General features: G+C 39.0%; 1 protein-coding gene across 1 annotated transcript in view; it reads right to left on the reverse strand.

The window, feature by feature from the left end:
• Positions 1–26,356, reverse strand: part of GPC5 (glypican 5) — an 827,733-nt gene that overhangs the window by 23,310 nt on the left and 778,067 nt on the right. Inside the window, 2 exon segments of the mRNA XM_030036731.2 lie at positions 13,748–13,833; positions 19,044–19,174. Of these exon segments, the coding sequence (XP_029892591.2) occupies positions 13,748–13,833; positions 19,044–19,174 (217 nt within the window).

A 26,356-nucleotide genomic window follows, 5' to 3' on the forward strand; every position in this document is an offset into this window, starting at 1 on the left:
AAACATCAAATAAAATCACTTTTTCTAGTAAGAAAGGTTTCAAGGAAGGAAGGTTTACCAGGTGCCAGTCCAAGCCTTGTTGAAATGTGTGTATGAAAACAAGCAAAACCATAATATAAAATAAACCTTTCCCAAAAATGCACTTAAAATAATTTATAAATATTAAAAATTGATGGGCATATGCTAGTAATAGATACCAGGCACACTCCTCTGTATTTTGTAGACAATTCTAGATGATGTAAGCAGAAATTGTTATAGCTAAAATCATGATGATGAATACATCACTCAAGTAATTATTTAGTTATTGAATATTTATTAACATTTTCACTAAATAACTATTCTTTCCCTTTCCTGTTTTTTTCTCTTTTCAGTCTTCTCCTGATGAACACGTCTCTTTTTCATGGTGTAATGTTACAAACAGTAGCACTTACAGTAATACCATCAGTACCAACACTTAAAATAATAGCATCACTTGAATTAGCAGCTGAAAAGACCCAGTGGTACCAGACTGGTACATCAAGAAGATGCTTAACTTTTACAGAATCTGTTCTCTTCTAAAATGGCTGCTGTTAACTTGTCTGATATTAAATTTTAGTATCAATCATTCTTACTAACCATGCAGCACTTTTTCATATTCTAAGACCTTTACAAACCTCTTGGAAGTTCAGTCATTTCTTTAACAGGGTTTCATTCAAAATGTGGAGAGAATCATTCCCTTTCCTCCTCTTCTATTGAGATGACCTACCCATACTACATTGGTGACATGCCCAGCGTTTAAAAGCACATTGAGTGCAAATGTCATAGCCAAAAGACAAAGTCGCTGTTCATGAAAACTCAATATAGGGTCCTAATTCAAAGCCTATTGAAGCACTGAAATCCCTGGAGGAAAAAATAAAAAAAAGTATTGATTTCAGTGACCATGGAGAAAGCCAAGAAATGCAAAAAATGCGTTCATTACAGTACTGCCGTATACAACATTAAGGTACATTCATTGCAATGAATGCAAGTAATGGACAATGGAAACCCTTAACAATGTACTTAGCAGTGAGGACAGTTCTCACAGTGTAAGTGGGGTTGAGGGAGCAATTTGACAAAGAAGAAGGTCATATAGCAGATGATTATCAGCTTGCTCTTGCAACACAGAGGGTTATTTAATAGAAAGTGCATGGCAGATTTTGTCAGGAGGAAGATTCTCTACTGTTAATAGAAAGAAACAAAATGAGAGATAGCAGAGGAGGAGCTATAGAGTGCTTTAAAGAGGGTGAATGTGAAATTAAATTAGGGGTGTCAGTGACCAGATTGCAGAAGGGTAGAAAACAAGTTCTGAATGATAAAATAGAAGACAATTTTAGTGGCAGCATTTCAGACCTCAAAAGATGCCTCTACAGGCCAAGAGGGGTCAATTTCACATCTTTCAAGATCTGGAAGAATGTCCTCATCACCCTAATTTTCAAGCTACAGCCACTTCTAAGATGGGGATACTGTGCATTTCTTGATCTGAAGTGGTGCTCTTGCAAGCAGCTGCTGCTAGAGCAAGTGGCACCGAGACTGAAAACAAATGCTGATTTTTTTGCTGGATAAATTTCGAGCAGGATTGACAGATTGATCTGCCTCACTGCATGGCTAGCTGAAATGCAGGAGGCAGTGGGAATATGCAGTTACAGACATGGGAGGAGGTTGGCAGTCTCAGCATAGCACTGTCCCACATGGGCTAGAGGCACTCAAGAAGCCTCACTGCCAGTGGGGACAGGGAGAGAGCAGGTCACGTTTTATCATGTTGAACAAGTAGGGAAAGGAAAAGAGAAAAGAACAAATGAGGCAAATAGTAAAACAGAAATCATACAAAGCAAATGCTAGAAGTTCGTGTATTTTGAACAACATATTTAACAAAAATATTTTGTGTTATGCTTTATTCAACAGTAGCAGAACTACATGAGGGAGCACATGTGTGATGGGGGATAGTTACCGGGAACAACTGGTATGGCTGCAAATAGAGGTAAGCACAAAAGATAGTGTCACACAGCTTGAAATCTTTCAGTAAGGAAGCCTTACAGAGAAAAAGGAACAACAACAACAACAACAAAACTAGAGGTTTTTGTGTTTGTGCATCAGAAATTGAGAAATATCTGCAGAAATACATACCTTGCTGTATTCTGATAGGTGAATAAAAGAAAAGCCAGGGAATAGAGATTTCCTTTTACAGTGTAATAGAGACACCCAGAACCAGAGTGTAGGGAAATCTATGAACAGGAAGATATACAAGCATGTGGTAGTGTTTGTACCAGACCCATGAATTCTTACTACCTGAGACATTTGTATTTCATTATTATTTGAAAATCAATTTTATTTGATTTACTGTGCTTGATTTGTGTTTTCTGTTAAAGAATAAAATCACATAGTCTTCATTTTACATATTGTATTGATAGCATTTATTTTTTAAATCCCAAAGAAATAAAGGTTTACTTGTAGCAACAAAGGTGTTGAGCTATAGTTGTTCCACATAAGATGGACATTATATGACTGCCTAGAGGCCATTAGCTTTTATGAAACAGGTGCATGCACATCATTTGAATATATGACAAATTGGAAGTCATAAAAAAAAAAAAGATTTTTCAGATGTTATATGAAAGGGCAGCTGTCCTGGAAATCTTAAGTATGGTATCTGTTTAGTTTTGATAAAGACTTAGTGTATATCCTGTATAATAATCCTTTTCTTTTTAACTTGCCACTTGCTTTTAACTTCTGTCTTTATAACCAGAATGCAAATTTCCCTTCTGAGACACTTGAAAGAGAAAAAATTTAAAACAGAAGAGGAAGAAAAGCAAACAAACACTATGCACCTTCATTGCTTGCCAATACTATATTTCGGTTTACGTTTAATTTTTTCAGGATCTCATAAAGACAGATATGTATCAGCAGAAAAATATAGTTCCTAACTCTGAAAGTCAATGATGCAGATAATAGAGATTCAGAATCTCTTTGCAAAATGTACATTGTCCCCATTGTCAGGCCCAGGTGTTTGCAAAACCAGAAAACTGTATTACAAAACAAACAAACAAACAAACAAACAAACAGCTTGAAGGAAAAGTCTCATTAGCCAGATTTATTAGCAAGATCTTTAATATGCCATATGGCGGCTTGGCTCTTCCAAGAAGCACAGATCTATGGGTGAATGTACTGAAGTGTGCTGACCGGCACTAGTGGAAAAATTAATGCCACCCAGGAGAAAGAAGTGCTTTCAGCAGTATTTTTCACCAGTGTCACTTGTGATGCATTTCCAGGTAGTTCATTTTGCCCCAGTATACTTTCAATCAAACCAGTGAGCTCCATTTAGCCTGCTGTTTAGAGGAATCTCTAGACATCTTGGTTACAAGCAATGGAGGGCATTTATAAGATTCATCATGTTATCTAACATAGCTTGCTTGTATAAGAATATTCCATGCAGGAAATCCAGATGAAAGGATTTACAAAGATTTTAAAAGCCATTATTCAAGTAAATGGAAAATAGGCAAAGCACATGTTGTTTAAAGGGTTGGGCAACTCAACAGCAATTTTTATTTTACTTGCAAATAAGTGAATATAGTTGTTTTTTGCCTATCACCCAGGGATAAATGCTTTTATGGCACTGATTTCTGGCAGAGTTTTGTACTTCTCTTTCATTAACAAACTAAAGGATTTTATAGTGGCTTTTTACAGGAGTTTGGAATATGAACTGCAATACACATGCTAAATTAATCCTCAGAAATATTAAATATAGTCTTACCCTCTCTCTACAAACTGCTAGACCTTATTTTGTATTATTTAAATGCCTTTTTTATTATGACATTTTCTCTCAGTGCCATGTTACTTGACAACTTGCAACATTAACCAGCCAGTGAAGATACAAAAGGGAAATACTTAAAAAGATGCCAGCACATGCTCATTAAGAGCATTATCCTGCCTGTGAAGGCAGCAGAAAAAGGAAAATGGAGGCTTAACTCCCTTCTCTGGCAGTCTAAAAATGTAAAGAAAAGAAAAGTTACTGTTGCCTGTAAAATATCATTAGCTTTAAAGTCAAGGAAATAATTATTTTAATCAAATGCACTAACAACCAGTGGAATTTATTGTCCATAATACCACCAAGGCAAAATCTTAGCAAAATCCAGAGAGTGGCACGTTTATATGAACAATATCCAGAGTTCTGAAATAGATGGTCAAGAGAAATGTCCTTTCTTTCTTTCTTCTTTTCTTCCTTTCTTTCTTTATTTTTCTTTTTCTTTCTTTTTCTTTCTTCCTTTCTTTCTTTTCTTTCTTTCCTTCCTTCCTTCTTCCTTTTCCTTTTCCTTCTTCCTTTTCCTTTTCCTTTTTTATTTTTCTTTTCTTTTTCCTTTCCTTTTTCTTTTTCTTTTTCTTTTTCTTTTTCTTTTTCCTTTTCCTTTTCCTTTTTCTTCTTTTTTCTTTTTCTTTTTTATTTTTCTTTTTCTCTCTCTTTTTCTTTTTCTCTCTCTTTTCCTGTCTCTTTTTCTTTTCATTTTTCTTTTTTCTTCTCTTTCTCCCCCTCCATCCCTCCTTTTCCCTCTTTCCCTCTCTGCCCCATCCTTTCTCTCAATCTTCCTCTCTCTCCTTCTCCCTCCCTCTCGTTCTCCCCTTCCCACCCCTCCTCCTGCCTCCTCCCCCACCTCTCTTTCATTTGTCAACATCTGTTAATACATGTTACAAAGAAAATTTCCTGGAGATATGGTAACTTTTATGGTAAGGAAAAAACCACATTGTCAAGTGTACTTTTTTGGCAGAGATATTTCTCTAAATTTACACTTAAAACAAGCTGTTTTGATAAAAAATCTATACTTGACTAGGTATCATTAAATTCACATCATGTTTGCTATCCAAGCTGGTCTTGACTGTGTTCAGGGACATCTTTTTGGAGATAAAACACAAACTAATGCAATAACTACAAGGCTTTCTTTGCTCACTTCTACTCTGTCATAGTAAAACAACAATTGTTCGATAGAGTCAAAACTTCCTGCCATTAACTTTTATATTCTTTTTTAAAAGGGCTTCTTCATCAATAAAGATAATAATAGTTGACAAAAATACGCCCCACAGAAATAAATATTTTATTTACCCTTTGAGCATTATTAGAGGATATTTGTATAACAGTATTTTCAGGAAAACTGTTGTGTTTACAAGTTGGCAAGCCATTAGCTCTTTTTTCTCTCAAGCAGCTAAACTAGAAACCACTTGAAGATATTACAACAATCTTGGATTGTTTATTGCCATTTAGTCCTCTTTACTGTTCATTTCTAAATCCAAGCAAACAGATTTCCTTGACTTGACATTTTAGAAAAGTTTAAATTTCATATCTTCAGTGATATATGTGAATTGCAAATATTAATAATCATGTCACAAATGCACTTAGAGTTATGACATATTTACATGCCTTTTTCATAGCAATTGATATTTCCCTAGAAGCAACACTGTTGGAATTTATGAGCTAGTGAATGAAGAAAAATAACCAGCAAATTAGTGGTAATACAGACTTACTGTTAGTTTTGCCACTGGCAAATTGTGTTTTCAGTACTAGCAACAGGCTCATTAGCCTTTGTATAAGGCATCTGTGATACTGAGTCATATCCTGAGATAACATTACTCTGTAGTCTTGCCTTCCAGCAGAACTTTACCAACAAAAGCCTTTTCTTATTGCTGTTTTGGTGGTGGTGGTGGTTGTGGTGGATTTGATGCTTTTTATATTGTGTTTTGGTAAACAAAATCAGAGATGTTCAGATCTTCAGACTGCTAGCCAGTCTCACTTGTCAGTTTTAAATGTCATCTGAAACAAGCAAGGAACTCATCAGTCCTTTGGAAATGGACTGCTAATGTAATATTTAATCCATTAGACGTTATGGCTTTGTTCATTAATTTCATTAGCAAAGATCTAAAATGCACCAACCGTTCCTTTTACGTCCAGACCATCTCCATTAATATCCCTTGGAAATGACTTTGTTGTTTTTGAAGTTTACAGCTAGTGGCAGAAAGCTGAATTTATGTGTGCTCCTGTCAAATTGAATTTGTAGCAATGCTAATTGTTAGCTGGAAGGCCAGGTTATGATACTTTCTGCTCTCTAAGAATTTTTTTCTTTGCCTGGTCTAATCGTAGCTCTATGAATATAAACAATCCAATGCCCTATTGCCAGTACAATCCTCCAACGGGGCTGATATAGCTGTAGTGTTGGTTGCTTGAATTCAACACATCAGAAAAATAACTGTATTGATAGATAGAGTTAAGCCTATGCTTTTTATTTAGTCTCTAGACCTTGGAAAGGCATCAAAATTTTTAATCTGTGTATTTAACATCAATTTAATTTCCTTACATAATAATAATCAAGCTTCTAATAAAGATTTTCATAATCATAACTGTATTTAGAATTTCTTTAGTCGAAGGAAAGTGTTGATTAAGGCAATGTTGCTTCTCTCACTCCTGCTGGACACCTGAGGTGGCGATGAGTCTTGTTATTTGCTATATAAAAAACTTAGGTACCTTATGTAATCTAGTCACCTAAGCTCTTTTTACAGAGAGTTGAGGAAGACATGCATCTCCAGAGGGCAATTCATTTTTACTGTCATAGAAGCTTATATTAAAAGAAGATGTACTGCAAACGTCCCGCAGATGACTAAGAGAGTGTCTGGACAGGCTTGGACCAAACACTTTTCTTTTAGAAGTCTAAGCTTAGGTGAGACAACTTCTATCACTGCTGCCTACAAGCTCAACTTATTTTACATTCCCAGCAAGGTCTTTGACTAGGTATTCATTCAAAGATTTCAAAATACAAGGTTTATTGTGGTAGTTTTCCGTGAACTGTATGCTTCCTTTGAGTATACATGCATCCTAAAAAAAGTCCAAACCACTTTTTTTGATATTTGGTGGAAAAGAATTATGACTTTTCCTTTTAGAATTGATTTCTCAAAGTTTTTGTTCAATAGCTCAACGTTTTTGTCCAGTGAATGGTACTCGTCTTCCAGGATACTAATAGATTTCAATATACTACTTAGTTTTTTGATGAAAACCTCATAGAATTTAGTCAGGTTTGTTTTCTTGCTGATGTTTTTTGACAGAACAGATGACAAAGGCTTGAATCTCTACACTGGAAGTTCCCTGCAAGGGAAGCAGGGACTGCTGTTACATATAGAATCAATGACAAAATATGTAATTTGATCTCAAATGATGCTACTTTTTCTGTATAGTCTTGGGGAAGAAGTGTTATTCAGAATAAATCATTGTTTCCTTTATCTGGGAACTTATAGCTGTCAGCACTTACAGAACTGCAACAGGTGAGTCCTCAAGGTTACAGCAGAATATCAGTGTCTGTGTTTAGTGTCTTACATTTATTAGATAATTCCTTCTGTATTATGATAGCACCTTTTAAATTAAGACTTAGCAACTGGAGAAAACACATTAGAAGAATGCCTAGATCTATGCTTACCTCTTCTGGTATAGTCTTAGTGATTTGCTTGTGAATGTGACATGCTGCAGTTCATAGAAGTCTCCTGCTGCATGCAGTTGGAGATACATAGACTTTCATTCATGGTTGTTTCTGTTTTTTATGCTGAAGATTAGCCAGGAGAATTAAAACCTCTTACATAGTTCCCCTGCCCCATCTTTTTTGAGTTCATTATCATAGAATGAGGCATTTCTTCAATGCTAGAGGCTGAGATATTTTTTTCCCCTTGGAACTCAAAATTAACAGTCTTCTTAACTTCACTGTTAGCTAAGGTATTACTAACTCTTTGAGAAAAAGAAGAGAAGACAGAAAAAACCTATCAGCTGACATTTCTTATTTGTGACTATGGATCTTTTCACTCATTCATTCTTCAGATGTGCCGGTGGAAACTTATATGCCTTTGACAGTTTGTATCACCACTGACAGAACAGACAGAAGGTTCAAAGTGAGCTGGGCCACACCTTGTGCATTGGAGGAAGGCAGGATTTAATAATATCTAGAAAGATTTAGAGTAGTATGATCTAGTGCACATAGGCCTGGAAGCTAGAAACTTTTTACAATGATCCTGGAAGTTATTACAATGATAACTGTAAGTTATTTATAAAGTTATTTTCAAATGAAGCAGTGAATAAAGTTTTTCAAAGTTATTTTTATTTTGAAAAAAACTTTTAGTTGTAGCTGGGAGTAGGGGAATATTCTGACATTCTAAAATGGGCACTCATTCACAATGTCCTAACATAAATGTAAAGTAACATGCAAAGATAGAGACAAGCCTTAGCACACTTTCAAAGTTTTAATTAAAACTTGAAATATAAAACAGATCAGGAGGTATGGTACAAAACCTGAGTATTGACTACACACAGTGTTAGGGATTAAATGTGATCTCCAGCACAGAGGCACAAATAACACATTTTCAATCCTTCCACGGGAGGAACCACCAAGTATTACATACTTAGCCCTAAAGACTTAATCAGTTAAGTAAAATCCCAGATCCCACAGGTAACATTTTAGTAACTTCATACTTCCTGAAATTAATAGGTCTTTATAGAAGGTGTTGCAATTTATTGGTACAACCATTTTCAATTTGTGGAAAAAAATCTGCTGTAACATTCTGTGTGGCCTCCTGGATGCTTGATTGGAGTAATTTCCTAAATAAGACTTTTCATCATCTAAACCTGGGGCATGTACTAGTATGGCACCAAGGACTGAACCTCTGATAGTTTCTTCTTTTGGAGGGGATAAGATGGAGTCTTTTAAGAATTTTTATCTGCTAGAGATTCTCTGCACAAGAAACTGGCCATTGTTTACACTGTGCTATGGATTTTCTATTTCAAGTTGTTTGATTCTTGCTATAAAAGAGAGAATGTAACATCTCACAATGTACTTACTGTGTCATAAAGGGTAGGGCAACATTTAGATGGGATATATGAATTTGGAAAACTCAATTTCATTCAGAGACTCACTGTTTTGAAGCTTTTTGAATAAATGAGATACAGCCTGAAGGGTAGAGAAATAAAGGGCAGAGCTAGGTCTGCAAGCAAGAGTTTTGTTTTTAACCTCACAATTTGAGAGACTCTATGTTCATACGTCATATAGCAAAGATATAATTTGGTGAAAAGCCAGTGTCAAGCTTTGATGTAAAGCTATTTCAATACAACACGCTGTAGATCACAAATACTCAAAAATATTTTATTTAAACCATCTAGCAATGTTTGAGAAATGCTAATTACTAACCTTCATGAAATGTAGATTTAATTTTGCCTTAACATTTGATAGATTTATGGGTCTTTTCTACAAGCCATTTTTGTTCCTGAAATGTGTCAGAGTGACAGTGCAAGAATCTAACGTCTTTTACCTAGACACTGAACAAACAACACCCGCCGCAGCACTGCAGGCTTCCTGACATTGCCCTGTCAAAGCATCGTCTTCAGCTCCGTTTTGGAAGAATCAGTGCTAGAGGCTGGTGCAGTTCAGCTTCTGCTTGTTCAAACCCTTGCCTCTTTGCTGAAACTGCCAATCAAATGTACTAGTCACAACACGCCTAAAACTGCAGTGTTCTTCAATATACTCCAGCAAAAAGCTAGCAAATAAAGCAAACAATGTTCCTGTCAATTTGCCTAAAATTGTACAACCAGTCTAAAACTGAAACATCTCATAAGCACGTTATCAGTTCCTTGGTTTATCTAGCTCCTGTGATAATTGGGTTAAATTCCCTGGAAAAGGCTCGCATATCATAGAAGTAAATTTGTCCTTCTGTATGGTAGGGTCTCTGATAAGATATGTCTTATCACCCTAATAAATAAAAGTAGAGGGAAAGTGGAAAAGACGACTGTGATGAAGAAGATAGTGTATATAAACAGAAATGCCAAACATTGCTGCCTACAAAGATATGTATGATGGATATATGGAGAGTGTAACCTACCTAGCCACTTAGCAGTGCATGAATAAATGTTATTTTCCTTCTGAGACTGAAAAGTGTCTGAACTCATTGGAATTCCTCAGCCTTACTTAATCTGCCTTCGAGGGTTCGATACCTATTTAATGATGGGGTTTTTTAACACTTATGAGTAATAAAATATCTCATGGCAGTCATTGTAGGAGAATCAGAAATTGCAAAATGGATGCTGCATCGTGGAGTGAAAAGCAGTTACGAACACAGAACTGGGAGGGACCTCCTGATTCATGAAATGCAGTTCCCCACTGTCTCAGGCAATACAAATCACATAATTACTTCCCTAAACATATCCAGACCTATCTGAAAAGCATGAAGTTTGGGGTTTGGGTTTTGGTTTTTTTCCCACTTGTCTTTTCAGGAAATCTAATGAAGAAATTCACAGTTCTATGAATTTAGTCGATTCTTCTAATTTCTGGTCTGAAGTCTGTTAAAATTACCAACAGATGCCAAATGAAAACTATGTGTCTGGAAGCAAAGGCTGAAGTTTGCATACCAGCAATAATATCCTGTACCTGATATCTGGATTGGCCTTCCTTCATATTAATAATTTTTTAAGCACAAATCTTTGAAGTAGTGTCTACAGACCTGAATAACATTGGGATTCCCCTTCAGTAGGCCATGAACAAACCTAGAAAGAAACAGATCTGCTCTGCAAGTCAACAGTCAGATTAGAAATAAAATGCTAAAATTGACAAATAAACAGAATATTAAATAAAATCAGCATGCAAGAGGAACAATAGGGTATAATTTGAGAGAGACAACAAAATGATTATGCAGTTGTGGGGATGAACTACATGCACACTTGTCAGTGGTTATACATCTGTGCTTTTATCTGTATTGCCAGAGAACTAGACGGAGTTTATAGTTATGCAGGGATTTAGAAAACATTTAGGGTAACATTGTTTTCATGTTAATTACTTTTTTGGCCCAGTGTAGTTTAAGTTTAACTGGGAAAAATAAGAACAATGGATATTGATGACATTGGATCTTTTTCAGAGTCAAATTATGGTTTTTGAAACCAGATGTTTTAGTGCACAGATACCCAGTATTTCTCATTGAAGATTGGTACATGGACACCTGATAGAGATAGTTATGAAGTATGCTTATTTCTTTAGAGATCAAAATGTGAAAGTAAACGTTTATGTTGTCTTTCTTTCCTGACTGTTCAGTCAGTTGTATGTTGCCTTTTTTTTTTAAATACAGAAAGATGTTTTTCCAAAATTCTCTTATGACTTAAAGGAAAAGAAACCACATCTGTTAAAAAAAATAAATAAATAAAAAAAAAAAGAAAAAAAAAGATTGTGTTGGTGATCCTTAGCTGATATATTAGTACATGTCTGTTTATGTATAGATGCATGTTTATATATACTAATGTAAGTTAGCACACAATTTTATTTTTCTCACTTCTGCTGAAAGTGGTACTTGGCTAGAATTTCAGCACTCAGAATTCTGATTCCCATTAGCAGAGAGTTTCCACCAGGACCAGGGAAACTGTTACTGGTCTTGGCTCTTCTCTCCTGGAGACTGCTGCCTTTTCAGCAGTGATATGAGTGTTTGTCCTTGCCACAGCAATTTAGACCCTAATGTGCTTCTGCAAATTGCTAGGCTATAAACTGTGGCAACTTGAGAGCAGACACTAGGGGGACAACAACATCTTTGAGAGGGACATAACAAAAAAGCTGCTTGACCATCAGAGCTCACAGACAGTGAGGTTTACTCACAGACAGTCTGAAAGCTTACTGTCTTCTCTCTGGACTGTGTCATTACTTTATCTGGGAAAAATACATTTAAAATACATAAACCACTTAGGGAATAGGAATGAAATTTCTCAGGACTTCCATCACAGATTTCTAACTATTGGACTAATGTAATGTTCTCCCTATTTTTTCTTTTTTTTTTTTTTTTTTTTTTTTTTTTTTTGGTCTTTGTTTTGGCTTTGATTTTATTAAGTGACAATCAGTCAATTTGGCTTCAAGCTTTTATATTAAATCAACAGAAAACTGAAGAGAAAATCTCAGTAGACAAAATCAAATATCATCTGCATTTCCTTGGTAAACCACAGAATTTGACATGGTCTGTTTTCTTCATTCTTCATTTTTACATTATTACACATTGGTCAAATTAGCAAGTATATTAATGGGAATATAAACTCTCAAATAGTATGATCTGAAATTCCAGTAATTTTCCAGAAACATAGAAGTAGATGGCTTTTGTGTGATTTACAGCTTTGTCATAAATAACTTGTACAACACTGTTATTGGAGGAGCTTTGTTTTCACACTCAAATTTTCTCAAAAAATGAAAAGATTTTGTAGAGTTAAATCACAATTTTCTCAATACAGTATGTTTATTTTCCAAACTTTTCTTATCTTCATCTTAATTTTAAAATTTGGCGTAAAAAGAGACTAAAGTAATCTGGAATTCTTTCTCTTGCTCTTTATTGATAGTGTTGTTAGCATTTGTACCTTCTGCTGTCATGCATGTGGTGTCTGAAAGGCTTCATTCTTAATGCAGGAAACCCCTGGGATTAGATGTGTTTCATCTCTGTATGTGTGGCATCCATTATTGCTGGAAGGAGAAAAAAAATGTCTAAGAAAAACACATCAGAAAGGATTTGTGTGAGTACTGAACGGTGATTTGTACACCAAAAGCTGTCATATATGAGGTTTCATGAGCAAAAGAAGCAAAGATGGTCATCCAAATGCAAAACTAACCAAGCAGGATACTTTGGAAACTGGGGTGAGAATAAAATTTAGTGGTGAAATAGGAGGAAATGGTTTAAGCACTCATGTTGTTTATAGCAATATTAATCCTGGCAGAAACAGATTCCAAGCAAAAAGGTCCAGATTCAATTTATAACACTCTTCATTAAACTCACGGGCAAGTGCAGGTAAACACCCACCCAGGAGAATGGAAAACTCACTTGACTGTCTGTGTGCCCAGTGAACAACATTTGCCTGCTAGAGAGCAGTAAGTTACATAAAAAGAGTTTACTTAAGTAGGACTTTAACAAGGTCAAAGTAGAAACAAAGTGTAAATAACCTACCAGTTTGGCAAACCTCGGAAATCTTTGAAGGACTTCAAAGTGTGCTTGCAAAGTCATGCATGGTGGCTAAGGAAGGCACTCATTACTCTCCCAGTCCATTTCAGTTTATTGACCAGCCTAGTACTCCAGCTGTTCCTCTTAGCAAAGTCCATCCATGAAGGAAAGGGGTCCAATCGCTGCCACTGAAAGAGGTGGTTTACAGGGCTCTCCTACCCTTCTCAGCTTCAACAGTGCCCATCCTCCCACTGAGCAGAGAGGTCTCATGGGTGGTAACAGCCTCAACTGCTCGTACATCTTTTGCTAGCGCTATCAGTGTTAATGGTTCATTAGATGTGAGCTGTTGTCAGTAAGTAAATTCTGTAGCAGTAACTAACTCAGTTCCCCTCCAGCCCAGGACTTTCCCAGGCCACGTTTGGCTGGACAGGCCTGTGCTGCCTTCACCTCTGCTTGCTCCTGCAGCAACTTCTCTACTTGTCTCTTCCAGAACCGCTCAGCCCCCTCAGTACTGTGCATGCTCGGTTCTGCTTTTACAAAGGGTTAGCTGACGTACAGGCTTTATTCACCAAAAATGGTGTCTCTCCCTGGCTTTCTCCCCGAAATTAAAAAGAAATAAACACTCCCATAACTCTTTTTAGTCAGCTTCAAGGCTAGAGGTTGCATAGTTTCATCACATACAACAGCACTGGTACAATGGACAGGGCGGCCATAGTGCTCATGGCAGTTTAGTCACACATTTATTGCAAGTGGACACAATGTCAGGAATGTTCACCTTGCAAGGTGAACTGGATCAAGGAGATCCTTTGGGTCAGAAATACCTGGAGCAGTTTCACTGCATGGTCCTGTAAACTCTTGTACCTGCACAAACAGGAGAGAGAGCGACACTGAGAGAAGGAGGAAAATCAGAAACTGCCACTTAGAAAAACCTCCATGTGACTTAAATTCAAGAGACTAGCAATTGATTTAGGCTGCCTGACAAACCTGGAGAGACTTAGTTGTGACACCGAAATTAGGCACGCACAGCAGGTGATCTTTGCACAGCCCTCTGCGCTGTAAGGGGTGATGAGATGCATCGACTGAGTCATCCCAACCACAGACGCTCAGCGTGTTATTCCTCTTCAATGTGAGCTGGTAAAAGAGCTTCACAGGGTACCAGGTATATTGACTCTAGCATTTCACATTTATAAGTTCCAAAATAAAGTAAAAGATCAAGTTTCCAACTGCCAGACATGCAAATTTTGTCTGGCAAAATCTGTCAAGCCAGATTTTTTGTTCATGCATCACCAGGAAGAAAGAATTAGGAGTTAGAACTTTATTAATAACTTGCTGAGACTTGCAAGAGGAGAATCTGGGTTTTACTAGAGCTACATTAGCTTTTTAGTCTAAAGTAGTTAGAAACAACATTTCTTTTATTCCTTTTATAATCAGTTGTGAATCAGAGCACATAGAAAAAAGCATCATTTGCTGAATAAGATTCATGTTTACACAATTATTTCAGAGTAGAACTGAACTTAAAAAAAAAACCTAAGCAGAGATAGCTTCAACCACTTATTTTAATTCATGGTCCTGAGAAGATGCTATGGAAATATTAAGGTTAATATTAAGGTGAAATCTTTGATAGGTTAATCTAAACCCTGTTATAATCTGAACCAGAATATGATCTTAGTAAACATATAAAAACAGAGGTGTAGAGAAATAAATGATGTATATGTGTATCTATCTATCTATCTATAGAGAGAAAGACAAAGATAACTTGTTACATGGCTATAGTTTTACAAGTAACTACACTGTCCTCTAAGAAATTGTTCCCTACAAAGCTCTCTTACCCTACAGTTGCTGCTTTTTTTAAATTGTACTGAGACCAGTTACACAACTTTAATAGTGATATCCATTGCAATTTTAGTATAAACAGCATTTGAATGACGGTCTGTCTGAAAAATGGTACATGTTGAGTAAAACATTCCTACTTTAAACCATATCAGCTGTAATGCATGAGAAGTTTATTTAAAAGAAAGCAAAACAAAACAAAAATCTCATTCACCAAAGGTTTTGGGAGATACAGAGAAGTTTTAGACTGTTAAAAGTGTGTCAGTAAAAGCAAATTAAAGTACTCGGAGCAACCAAGACCTAGGTGCCATTTCTCAGGTCACCTGGGGAGCTCAGTGGCAGCCCTGTGCTGCCTACATGACCGGCTGTTGGGAAAAGCTTCTGCATCCCAAAGCAATTGACCCCGAGTGGCTCACATACACACTGCATAAGGTCCACCATTTTATGGATACAGTTGTTTTTACACTGTATTGTCATGATCTCCAGTTTAGCCTTTTTTTCTTTTTCTCCTCCTGGCTTCTCTAATATACTCTGCATTTTTCTGCTCAGTGCTATTCCTCATTTCATTGTTGGCTTTAACACAGGCAACATTACAAGTTTTTTTTTTTTCCAGTTGCCAAACTTGGAGCTACGCTTCAACATCCTGCCATGTTCCCACAGTTTCTTACAAGGGTACTTCCCTTGCAAGGTAACCTTGAGACAGATTGCCAAACAGCTTGGCTTCCCTCTCCTTGTTCTGAGCCATTTGAATGATTTTTTTATAGTTCTTCAAGAAACAAGAATATTTCTTTATAGCATGGTAGATATGATGAAAGAACTGTGATGCCTGGCAGATGTATGAGTCTAAGCAATGACGTGGAGTGTGTGGTGACGCCTAGAGATAGATGGGACAGGAGGGTGAATGAGGTCTCATGGCCGAGGGGCCAGTGAGGGGTCTCCAGACCTGCCACTATTGTATTTATATAGCCACTAGTTTGTTGATATGTGTCTGGGAAGGAAAGACCTAATTTTCCACTCCAGAAGGAATCTTAGAAATGATTTTGTGTAGGTGCAGTGTAGAAGATAAGAGGAAAAGCCCATGAAAAAACTGAAGAGTAACACAGACTAGTAATTAACATATACCTGAAGAGGCCTTAGGACCTAATTATTATCATTATTTGAAAATGGGGCTCGTGTTTCCAAGGTGCTATAGAATAAACTATTACCTCCTTGACTACCTGGTGCCATCAGTAAGGTCTTGAACAACATACAAAAGTGAGGAATGGAAACAAAGTACTTCAGGCAATAAATAAAATTCTAAGTAATGAGTATTGGTAGAATTTTTTGTCCAATTCTAAATCTCCTATTCAAAGCTTTAATCTGTTTTCCTTGAAGTGACTGATACTGGTCATTGTTAAAAAAAAGTTTTGCCAGACTAGATTGATTACTGGTTTGAGCTGGCATGAAAAAGTAAAAGAATGAAATCAGATTTTCTTTCCCTGGATTACTGATGTCAGAATTTGAGTGTATGCTGTGACAAGAGGACAAGTGAATTTGAAAGACTGGTTTCCAAAACCTGCAAAAGAAAAAAGAGGTCAAGTAAAATGTACCCACTGGCACACATGCCTATTAATGATGTTTATCTGGGCATGGAATTGCTCTTAGAAATGTTCGCTTGCCTTTTTAAATTTTCTATCTGTTTACCGGTATGCTATACTGTGTGCATTAATGACTAATGCATGCGTTTGGGAATAAAAATATTTACATATGTTTCTTTACATTAGTCTCATATAAAATTAACTTTTTTACAGTCTAGGAATAGTTCTAGGTACAGTATGAGTGCATAAAATACTGTACCGTTTATTTTTTTCTCTTGTAAAGGACTGTATAGGCAAAATAACTACAAAATACTCTTAAATACTTTCTGGTTAAAATAACATGGGAATTAGTCATGGCAGGATAATCAAATCTTATAACAGTAACATATAACATACCATTAGTACTGTGGAACGCTTTAGCTTGCCTCATCTTATAAAGCATAAGAACTCGAGCTGGGATTCCTGTTGTGATTCAGATTTGCATTCATGTGTCATCACTTCAACTAGGTCTATAAGCTCCTGATATTAGTGATGGAGACTTGGTGTATGATTCATGGGCCTACATATGCATATCTAGATCTATTTGAGATACACAAGGATATCCCACTTAGCTACCAGCTGCCACTCCGGATGGCTCCCATTTAAGGATGCCTCTGGAATTTCCCCTAAGTCCTGCATCATATATGCCAGTCCCCATGAGGGTGTCTTGAATACTCCAAGAAATCCTAGGTGGCACCAGACAGTTACTTTTGGGCAACTGAGTTGCTTTCTTAGGTGTCTGTCTTCATATGAGTTGAATAATACACCGGGCTTCATTGACAGTGTTGACAAGGGGCTCCGGTCCCTTGCCCACAGAAGGACCCGAGGCCCTTCAGAGCAGCAGCTGGACACCAGGTGGGGTTTTTTACAGCATCTTAGCTGGCACTCGTTGCTGGTATTTTAGCGGTTGAATGTTACCCTGTATTTCCAGTGACTGCAGTGACAGCTTAGAGATATAGAGTACCTATGTAATACATAGAGCACATATGTAAATATCTGTATGTAGACATATAGATTAAGGTACCTTAATCCAACATTGAATCCTAACCTTGCTGTTATCTCTAGATAAAATGCAGTTATATGTATATTTGCATATACATGTACAGTATCTAATATGTAGTTTATCTGAACTATGAAAAGTAATTCCTACTAAAATTAGCTGAATTTACACTGTGGCTTTTTTTCCTTTTTGAAGAAAGACAGCAGGGCAAATTCAACAATTTCTGTTTTACAGGAATCATGTCCCAGAAGGCAGGACTTTAAATACAAAACTCATAAAGCACTGAGCAACTGCTCCATCAGTGATATGTAGGGTTGCGAATAGCAGCACAAAGTCCACATGGAGACCAGTTACTCCTGGTTTACCCCAGGGGTTGATACTGTTTGATTTCTTCATTAATGTCCTGAATGATGCAACAGAGTGCATTCTCAGCAAGTTCTCACAGAAGATACAAAAATGGGAGGAGTAGCTGATACACCAGGGAGTTGTTCTGCCATTCAGAGGGACCCTGACAGACTGAAGAAATGGCTTGATAGGAGCCTCATTAAGTCCAAGAAAGGGAAATGCCAAGTCCTCCACCTGGGCAGGAATAACTCCATGCACCAGTGCATGCTGGTGCATGCTGGCTGGAAAGCAGCTTTGAAGAGAAGGACCTGGGGATCCTGAGGGACACCAAGTTGAACATGAGCCACCAATGTGCCCTGGCAGAAAAGACAACCAAAGTCCTCCTGGGCTGAATTAGGAAAAGTGTTGCCAGCAGGTCAAAGGAGGTGATCCTCCCCCTCTGCTCAGCACTGGTGAGACCGTACCTACAGTGCTGTGTCTAGGTCTGGGCTCCCAAGGACAGGAGAGACATGGACATACTGGATAGAGTCCTGCAAAGGGCCATGAAGATTTTTGAGGGACAGGAACAAATTTTATACAAAAAGAAGCGGAGACAGCTGGGAGTGTTTGGCCTGGAGAGGAGAAGATGCAGAGGGGATCTTATAAAAGTGTATAAATACCTGATAAGGGGAGTAAAGATGGAGCCAAACTCTTGTCAGTGGTGCTGTAACAGGACAAGAGGCAATGGGTACAAACTGAAATACAATAGATAACATTTAAATGTAAGAAAAAACTTTTTTGCTATAAGTGTTAAAGCACTGGAACAGGTTGCCCAGAGAGGCTGTAGAGTCACCATCCCTGGAGATGTTCAAAAACCAACAGGACTTGGCCTTGGGCAGCTTGCTCTAGTTGACTCTGCTCTGAGCACGGGGTTGGTCTAGATTATCTCCAGGGGCCCCTTCCACGAGTCAGTGATTCTGTGATCTCCTTTTTTCTAAATTGCTTTTAGGAGAAATAGTATCATAGTCAACTTATTTTTAACACAGAATATTATAAAAGGAAACATGATTTTGCGTGACTACACAGGTGTTAAAAAAACCCACAGGAAAAATATTACACAAACAACTTTGTTAATATTCAGGCCTAAGATCAGAGAGGCCGATATTATACAAGCTATCATAAACATTGCTATATCCACCAGATCCCTTATTCCAGGCTTGTGAGTGGGGATAAACAGATGACAATGAGACACGTATCAAGCCAGAGCTAAACAGTTACCAAAGACTGAGAAATAGTGTTACCAAACTAATCAGCATAAATGTCATCTAATCAGCCATTGTTGTACATCCCGCTCCAGTTGTGTCTAAAGTGCTGCCGCCGTTGGTTTGATGGATTTGCTTTACGTCACTGAGGTTCGTCTTGTCTGGCATCCCTGCTGAGACAAATAAGAAAATACAGTATGATGCATGCCTTGTCACTACTGGCAACACGTTATAGCTAGAACAAATTTAACTATCCTCAGCACACAGACTGTCACAGTTTAGTTTCTAATTCTCATGTTACTGCCAAATTCAAAATCCTTTATAATTGCATCTAGAAACATACACTGTACTATATGGCTATTCATGGTTGAAAGTAGTTCAGAGGTCTGCCAGCTCTGAACAAAGTTGTTCTTGTAGAAGTATATCTCAACAAACATTTGCAGACTGAAATGAACAGTTTTGCAAGTCCCACCTGTACCTAAAAGTCCACTGCTCACATCTTTCTTGGATTTGAAGAAAAAGGGAAATAATTTAATGTGAAATGGTTTGTGTCTGGGTCCCAATATCATTCCAAAATAATGTATACCTGATGGAATGTATGCAGCAAAGTATACTTGTTGCTATATAAAACCTCCATTTTGGCACAATTTAAACAGAATTTATAACATTGTAAGGCAATATGGTAAAGCTAACTTTAAACAGGAACTCTTTTACTGAGTTCCCAGCTGAATATTTTTACTTTTTTGGATGAGGGTAAATATTTCTCCATCTCAAAACAGTGCTTTGTGTGGAACAAAGATGTAATCACCCATTATCTTTCCCCTGCCTGGTTAAACAATCGGAAACAGAAGGACTTGGAGACACATTCAGATTTGGTAGCATTGTCAGCTGCTTATATTTGCTATGCATACTTCTAGACTAACTGTCTTATCCCATATAATAACTTGTGGCATGCCACTATCAATCAAAATTAACAAGTCTAAATTCAGTGTTATTACATGCAACAAATATTGACATTGTAATTACACTGAGACTGAAAAAGGCTTCATATAAAGCAAAGTCAATATTTATGTAATTAGGTCAATACATATATAATTCAGAAGGTAAACTCTACTGTTGGAACAGCAGCATTAGAAAGAAGCTCAGCTCTACTGAGCTGACATATTGATTTTACAGTCTGAGTTTCTGCATTATTATTCATTGTTTAGATACTTCTTTCCTCTCTGTATCATTAGGAAAGATGAATAAACTAGTGATTCTTTCTTTTTTTATTATTATTCAAAGGGACTGTGATGAAGTATAAATATTTTAGTCATGGTGTTATCCTCTTTGTTAAGCTGATTTAACAGAAGCTACAGAGAATCCTCATTTTTAAAAGGAACAACTTTTTTGGTGCTTGTGTTAAAAATACTCTTTTCTCTAAAAGCAGCTTGAAAGCTGCTCTTTGTGAACTTGCTGTATGTACTCAAATCTCCTTCCTGTAGCTTTGAAAAAAATGCATTAAGGGAAGAGTCAGCTAGAGTCAATCATGTTGTCTGAAAACCTGCTAGAATGAATTTGTCTTCTTTGCTGCTGTACCTAGATAGCAGGATGTACTGCTATTTTGTGTGGATTTATTGATCCAGTGCTCTTGCCCGGAATTTGTGAAAATTAGCTCTATGACTACAATGCAAGTGGACATACAAGGAGGAAGAGTGACAACAGATGTTGAGAAGGAGGGAATACAACTTCTTATCATGCACATTCAGTAACCTGTCTAGAAAAAGCTCAGTCACTCAACATATGACTGAATGGATGTTTGGTGGATCATCAAAAGGGGGTATATCAAGGTGGTTTTTTTCAGGGAAGTTTTGTAAGTAGAACAACAAGAACAAAATGGGTTGGGTCATTTCTCCAGAGCATCAGTGACGTTTTCCCATATTTAAAAAGACTCATTTCAACTGACAGTGAAAAATTCAACTCTAACCTACACAACAAAGCAGTTCACCAAGTGCTATAGGTATAATGAAGGATATTTTTCCCAGTGTATTTACAGATACACTATCACAGTAGTGAAAGATATGGCATTATCTTAAATATCCAGGATATCACTTATTATAAAAGATAGCTATTATAAGAAGAAAAATATTCCTAGATCTTGCAGTTACGTGATCTGAATCTGAAGGCAATGTGACTAGATATTAATTACTGACTGGAGAGTCATGTTTAATTCCTGGAGAAAACTTCATTGACAATATTATGGAAAATAGGAAAAAAATAGATTTCATTTTACGGAAAATGTTAGCTCTTTTTATTTTCTTTTTCTTTTCTTTCCAGCCTCAAATGAAAACTGCAGACTTTGGAAGTTCCTATGAAAAGAGTGTTTTAAAAAAATGTTCAAACCTACCAATATATTTTCCTTTGATCAATCAAAATGCCATAAAGTATTTAATATAATCTCTGATGTTAAATGAATACAGCGTTAGGATTGCAGAGTAAGCATACAGCAAAGCTTTCACCTATACAGTCTCATAGGTCTATGCCACGACGTTGACTTTATTGAAATGAGAAGTTCAAAAAATATGTTTAGACATGATCCTGTGAAAAAATCACTGAACAGAAAAACACTCCTAAAAAATAGCCTATTTTAACAGAACTGGCTTTTTTTCCCCAGAATGCTATGCTTTTTTTTAAGTAGTTCTAATAAGTATAACTTTAAATGTAATTCCTACACCTAAAGCTATACTTTCTATTTAAATAAGTAGGTTCTGTTGTCCTAGTTTCAGCTGGGATAGAGTTAACAGTCTTCCTAGTAGCTGGTACGGTGCTATGTTTTGAGTTCAGTATGAGAAGAATGTTGATAACACACTGATGTTTTCAGTTGCTGCTAGTAGTGTTTAGACTAATGTCAAGGATTTTTCAGCTTCTCATGCCCAGCCAGCGAGAAAGCTGGAGGGGCACAAGAAGTTGGCACAGGACACAGCCAGGGCACCTGACCCAAACTGGCCAACAGGGTATTCCATACCATATGACGTCCCATCTAGTATAGGAACTGGGAAGTGGGGGCGGGGAATCGCCGCTCGGGGGACTAGCTGGGTGCCGGTCGGCGGGTGGTGAGCAATTGCACTGCGCATCATTTGTACATTCCAATCTTTTCATTATTGCTGTTGTCATTTTATTAGTGTTATCATTATCATTATCCTTTTCTTCTTTTCTGTTCTATTAAACTGTTCTTATCTCAACCCGTGGGTTTTGCTTCTTTTTCCCGATTTTCTCCCCCATCCCACTGGGTGGGGGGGGAGTGAGTGAGCGGCTGCGTGGTGCTTAGTTGCTGGCTGGGGTTAAACCACGACAGTCCATTTTGGCGCCCAACGTGGGGCCCGAAGGGTTGAGATAACGACAAACCTGACCAGAGCTCGTTAAAACAAATTTGTTATAAGCATTCATTATATTGGTCTTATAGTCGCTGGTCATTATGTTGATTTATGTGTTCTTAGAGTTGTTGCTCTGGTTTTTAAAGTTCTGTTATGCATCACCTCGCTTGCTGTATGTAGTCCCTCTTCTCCTGCTTATCATCCGTGGGAGGTGGATTAAGGTTTTTGCTTTGATGTATTGTATAACACTGGTTTATGGTATGATAAAGTCATCAGTTGTGGAATTAATCCGGTATTTGCACTCAGCATTGTCACCTTTATACGGCGGGAGCCATCTGTGGGAAACTATTAATAATTATACCATTTACCTTTCCTCCTTGGAAAACCAGTCTATGAGTGGGATACCTTTCTTCCCCTCTCCTTTCTCCTTCAGTCCAGTTACAATGGTGTTTGGGAATTTTGAAAAATTTGAATACTCTTGGGATGTTGATACCAGCACGGTCCTAGCCCTACTGCTGGGAATTAGCATGCTCCTGAATGTGGTTCAGCTCTTGTTTAAGGTTAAACAACTATTTAAGAAGATCACCCAGAGGTCTGCCCCGAGGCTGGATAATTATGAGTGGCAGGGTGTGTGGGGTAGTATGGGCAAGTACCTAGAAAAGTGGGCACCTCCAGTGTTTTGGAAATTCACCCCTGAACAAATGCAGAATCCAGAAGAACTAGTAAAATATTTGGAAAAGGTATGCTGTCACCCCGGCAGCTCCAGAGAGATACAAATCACTGCAACGTGCTGGGGCCTGGCCCATGCCTATCGAGCCCTGTTCGACACAACTCAGCACCCCCAAGGGGAAGAGAAGGTCTCTGGACCTAACAACAAAGCAATGAGCACTGCGGTCACCCAAACCCCGGCAATGGGCGCTGCGGCCCCTCCAGCCCCGGCGACGAGCATTGCGGCCACCCAGACCTTGGTGACAGGTACCGTGACCCCTCCAGCCCTGGCAATGAGAACTGTGGCTACCCAAACCTCAGCAACAGGCACTGCAGCCCCTCCAGCCGCAGCAACGAGCACAGCAGCTACCCAAACCTTGGCAACAGGCACTGCGGTCCCTCCAGCCCCAGCGACGAGCACTGCTGCTACCCAAACCTTGGCGACAGATGCTGCTACCCAAACCTTGGCGACAGACGCTGCGGATATCCAAAACCCGGCGAGTGATACTGCAACTGAACCAGCGGATCAACCTGCACCAGTATCAGTTGCCCCCGTACAGAAAAAGAAATATAAAAAATCAGCTCGCTTAGCAAAGGATGAAGGTGAACCAGGGCCATCACGGGAACAGGAGGAAGAGGCAGAACCAGAGGTAATAACCCGGTCCCTATCCTTGAGTGAGCTGCGAGATATGCGAAAAGATTTTGGCCGCCGTATAGGTGAGCATATTATCACCTGGCTTCTCCGATGCTGGGACAATGGGGCTAATAGCTTGGAATTAGAAGGTAGGGAAGCCAAGCAGCTGGGATCGCTTGCCAGGGAAGGTGGCATTGACAAGGCAATTGGAAGAGGAACACAAGCCATCAGCCTCTGGAGGCGACTCTTGTCAAGTGTGAAGGAAAGGTACCCCTTTAAGGAAGATGTTATATGTCAATCAAGCAAGTGGACCACCATGGAAAAAGGTATCCAATATCTGAGGGAATTAGCTGTGCTAGAGACGATTCATCATGACCCGGACAACCCACAATTACCCAAAGATCCAGACGAAGTCCAATGCACACGACCCATGTGGCGGAAATTTGTACGGAGCGCACCATCGTCCTATGCCAACTCACTGGCAATAATGACCTGGAAAGACGAAGAGGCACCGACAGTGGATGAAGTGGCTCGCCAACTCCGTCAATACGAAGAAAATCTCTCCTCCTCCCTACAAGCCTGCATTTCGGCTGTGGAGAAGCTGTCCGAGGATTTCCAACAATTCAAAGAGGATATGTCCTATTGCCCACCTGTAAGGACCAATGTCTCAGCTATTAGGAGTGAGCGCTCCTCTGCCCAAGAGAGAGAATATAGAAGGTACACACCGCGAGGTGCCCTGTGGTTTTACCTATGTGATCATGGAGAGGACATGAGGAAATGGGATGGAAAACCTACCTCGGTCCTAAATGCACGGGTACGTGAGCTGCGAGGAAAAACCACCACAAAAGGGGATTCTACTAGGAAAAATGCCGCTCCAGTTTCCAAACAGAGCAGAAGGGCTGATCTTATTTCTGATCCTCTTGAAGGGACTTCTGAGCCAATTTTACGAGAAGTGAATACCGGATACTCTGGCCAGAATTAGAGGGGCCCTGCCTCCAGCCAGGTGGAGGAAAGGGATAACCGGGTCTATTGGACTGTGTGGATTCGATGGCCTGGCACGTTAGACCCACAGGAGTATAAGGCTCTAGTAGACACCGGCGCACAGTGCACTCTAATGCCATCAAGTTATAAAGGGGCAGAACCCATCTGTATTTCTGGTGTGACAGGGGGATCCCAAGAGTTAACTGTATTGGAAGCTGAAGTAAGCCTAACTGGGAATGAATGGCAGAAACACCCCATTGTGACTGGTCCGGAGGCTCCGTGTATCCTTGGCATAGACTATCTCAGGAGAGGGTATTTTAAGGATCCGAAGGGGTATCGATGGGCTTTTGGTATAGCTGCCTTGGAGACGGAGGGCACTGAACAGCTGTCTACCCTGCCTGGTCTCTCTCAAGACCCTTCGATTGTGGGGTTGCTGAGGGTTGAAGAACAACAAGTGCCAATTGCTACCACGACGGTGCACCGGCGGCAATATCGCACCAACCGAGACTCTCTGATTCCCATCCACAAGTTGATTCGCCAACTGGAGAGCCAAGGAGTGATCAGCAAAACTCGCTCACCCTTTAATAGTCCCATATGGCCAGTGCGAAAGTCTAATGGGGAGTGGAGACTAACAGTTGACTATCGTGGCCTGAATGAAGTTACGCCACCGCTGAGTGCTGCCGTTCCAGATATGCTAGAACTTCAATACGAACTAGAGTCAAAGGCAGCCAAGTGGTATGCTACAATTGACATTGCTAATGCGTTTTTCTCAATCCCTCTGGCAGCAGAGTGTCGTCCACAGTTTGCCTTTACTTGGAGGGGTGTCCAGTACACTTGGAATCGATTGCCCCAGGGGTGGAAACACAGCCCCACCATTTGCCATGGACTAATCCAGACTGCACTGGAAAAAGGTGAAGCTCCGGAACACCTGCAATACATTGATGACATCATTGTATGGGGCAACACGGCAGAAGAAGTCTTTGAGAAAGGGAAGAAGATAATCCAAATCCTTCTGAAAGCCGGTTTTGCCATAAAAGAAAGTAAGGTCAAGGGACCTGCACAGGAGATCCAGTTTTTAGGAATAAAATGGCAAGATGGACGTCGTCAGATCCCAATGGATGTGATCAACAAAATAGCAGCTATGTCTCCACCGACTAATAAAAAGGAAACACAGGCTTTCTTAGGTGTTGTGGGTTTTTGGAGAATGCATATTCCAAATTACAGTCTGATTGTAAGCCCTCTCTATCAAGTGACCCGGAAGAAGAATGATTTTAAATGGGGCCCTGAGCAACAGCAAGCCTTTGAACAAATTAAACGGGAGATTGTTCATGCAGTAGCCCTTGGACCAGTCCGGGCAGGACAAGATGTTAAAAATGTGCTTTATACTGCAGCCGGGGAGAATGGCCCTACCTGGAGCCTCTGGCAGAAAGCACCCGGGGAGACCCGAGGTCGACCCCTGGGGTTTTGGAGTCGAGGATACAGAGGATCCGAGGCTCGCTATACTCCAACTGAAAAAGAGATATTGGCAGCATATGAAGGAGTTCGAGCTGCCTCAGAAGTGGTTGGTACTGAAACACAGCTCCTCTTAGCACCCCGACTGCCAGTGCTGGGCTGGATGTTCAAAGGGAGGGTCTCCTCTACACATCACGCGACTGATGCCACGTGGAGTAAGTGGA

Source organism: Aquila chrysaetos, chromosome 14, assembly GCF_900496995.4.
Source record: "Aquila chrysaetos chrysaetos chromosome 14, bAquChr1.4, whole genome shotgun sequence".
NCBI lineage: Eukaryota > Metazoa > Chordata > Aves > Accipitriformes > Accipitridae > Aquila > Aquila chrysaetos.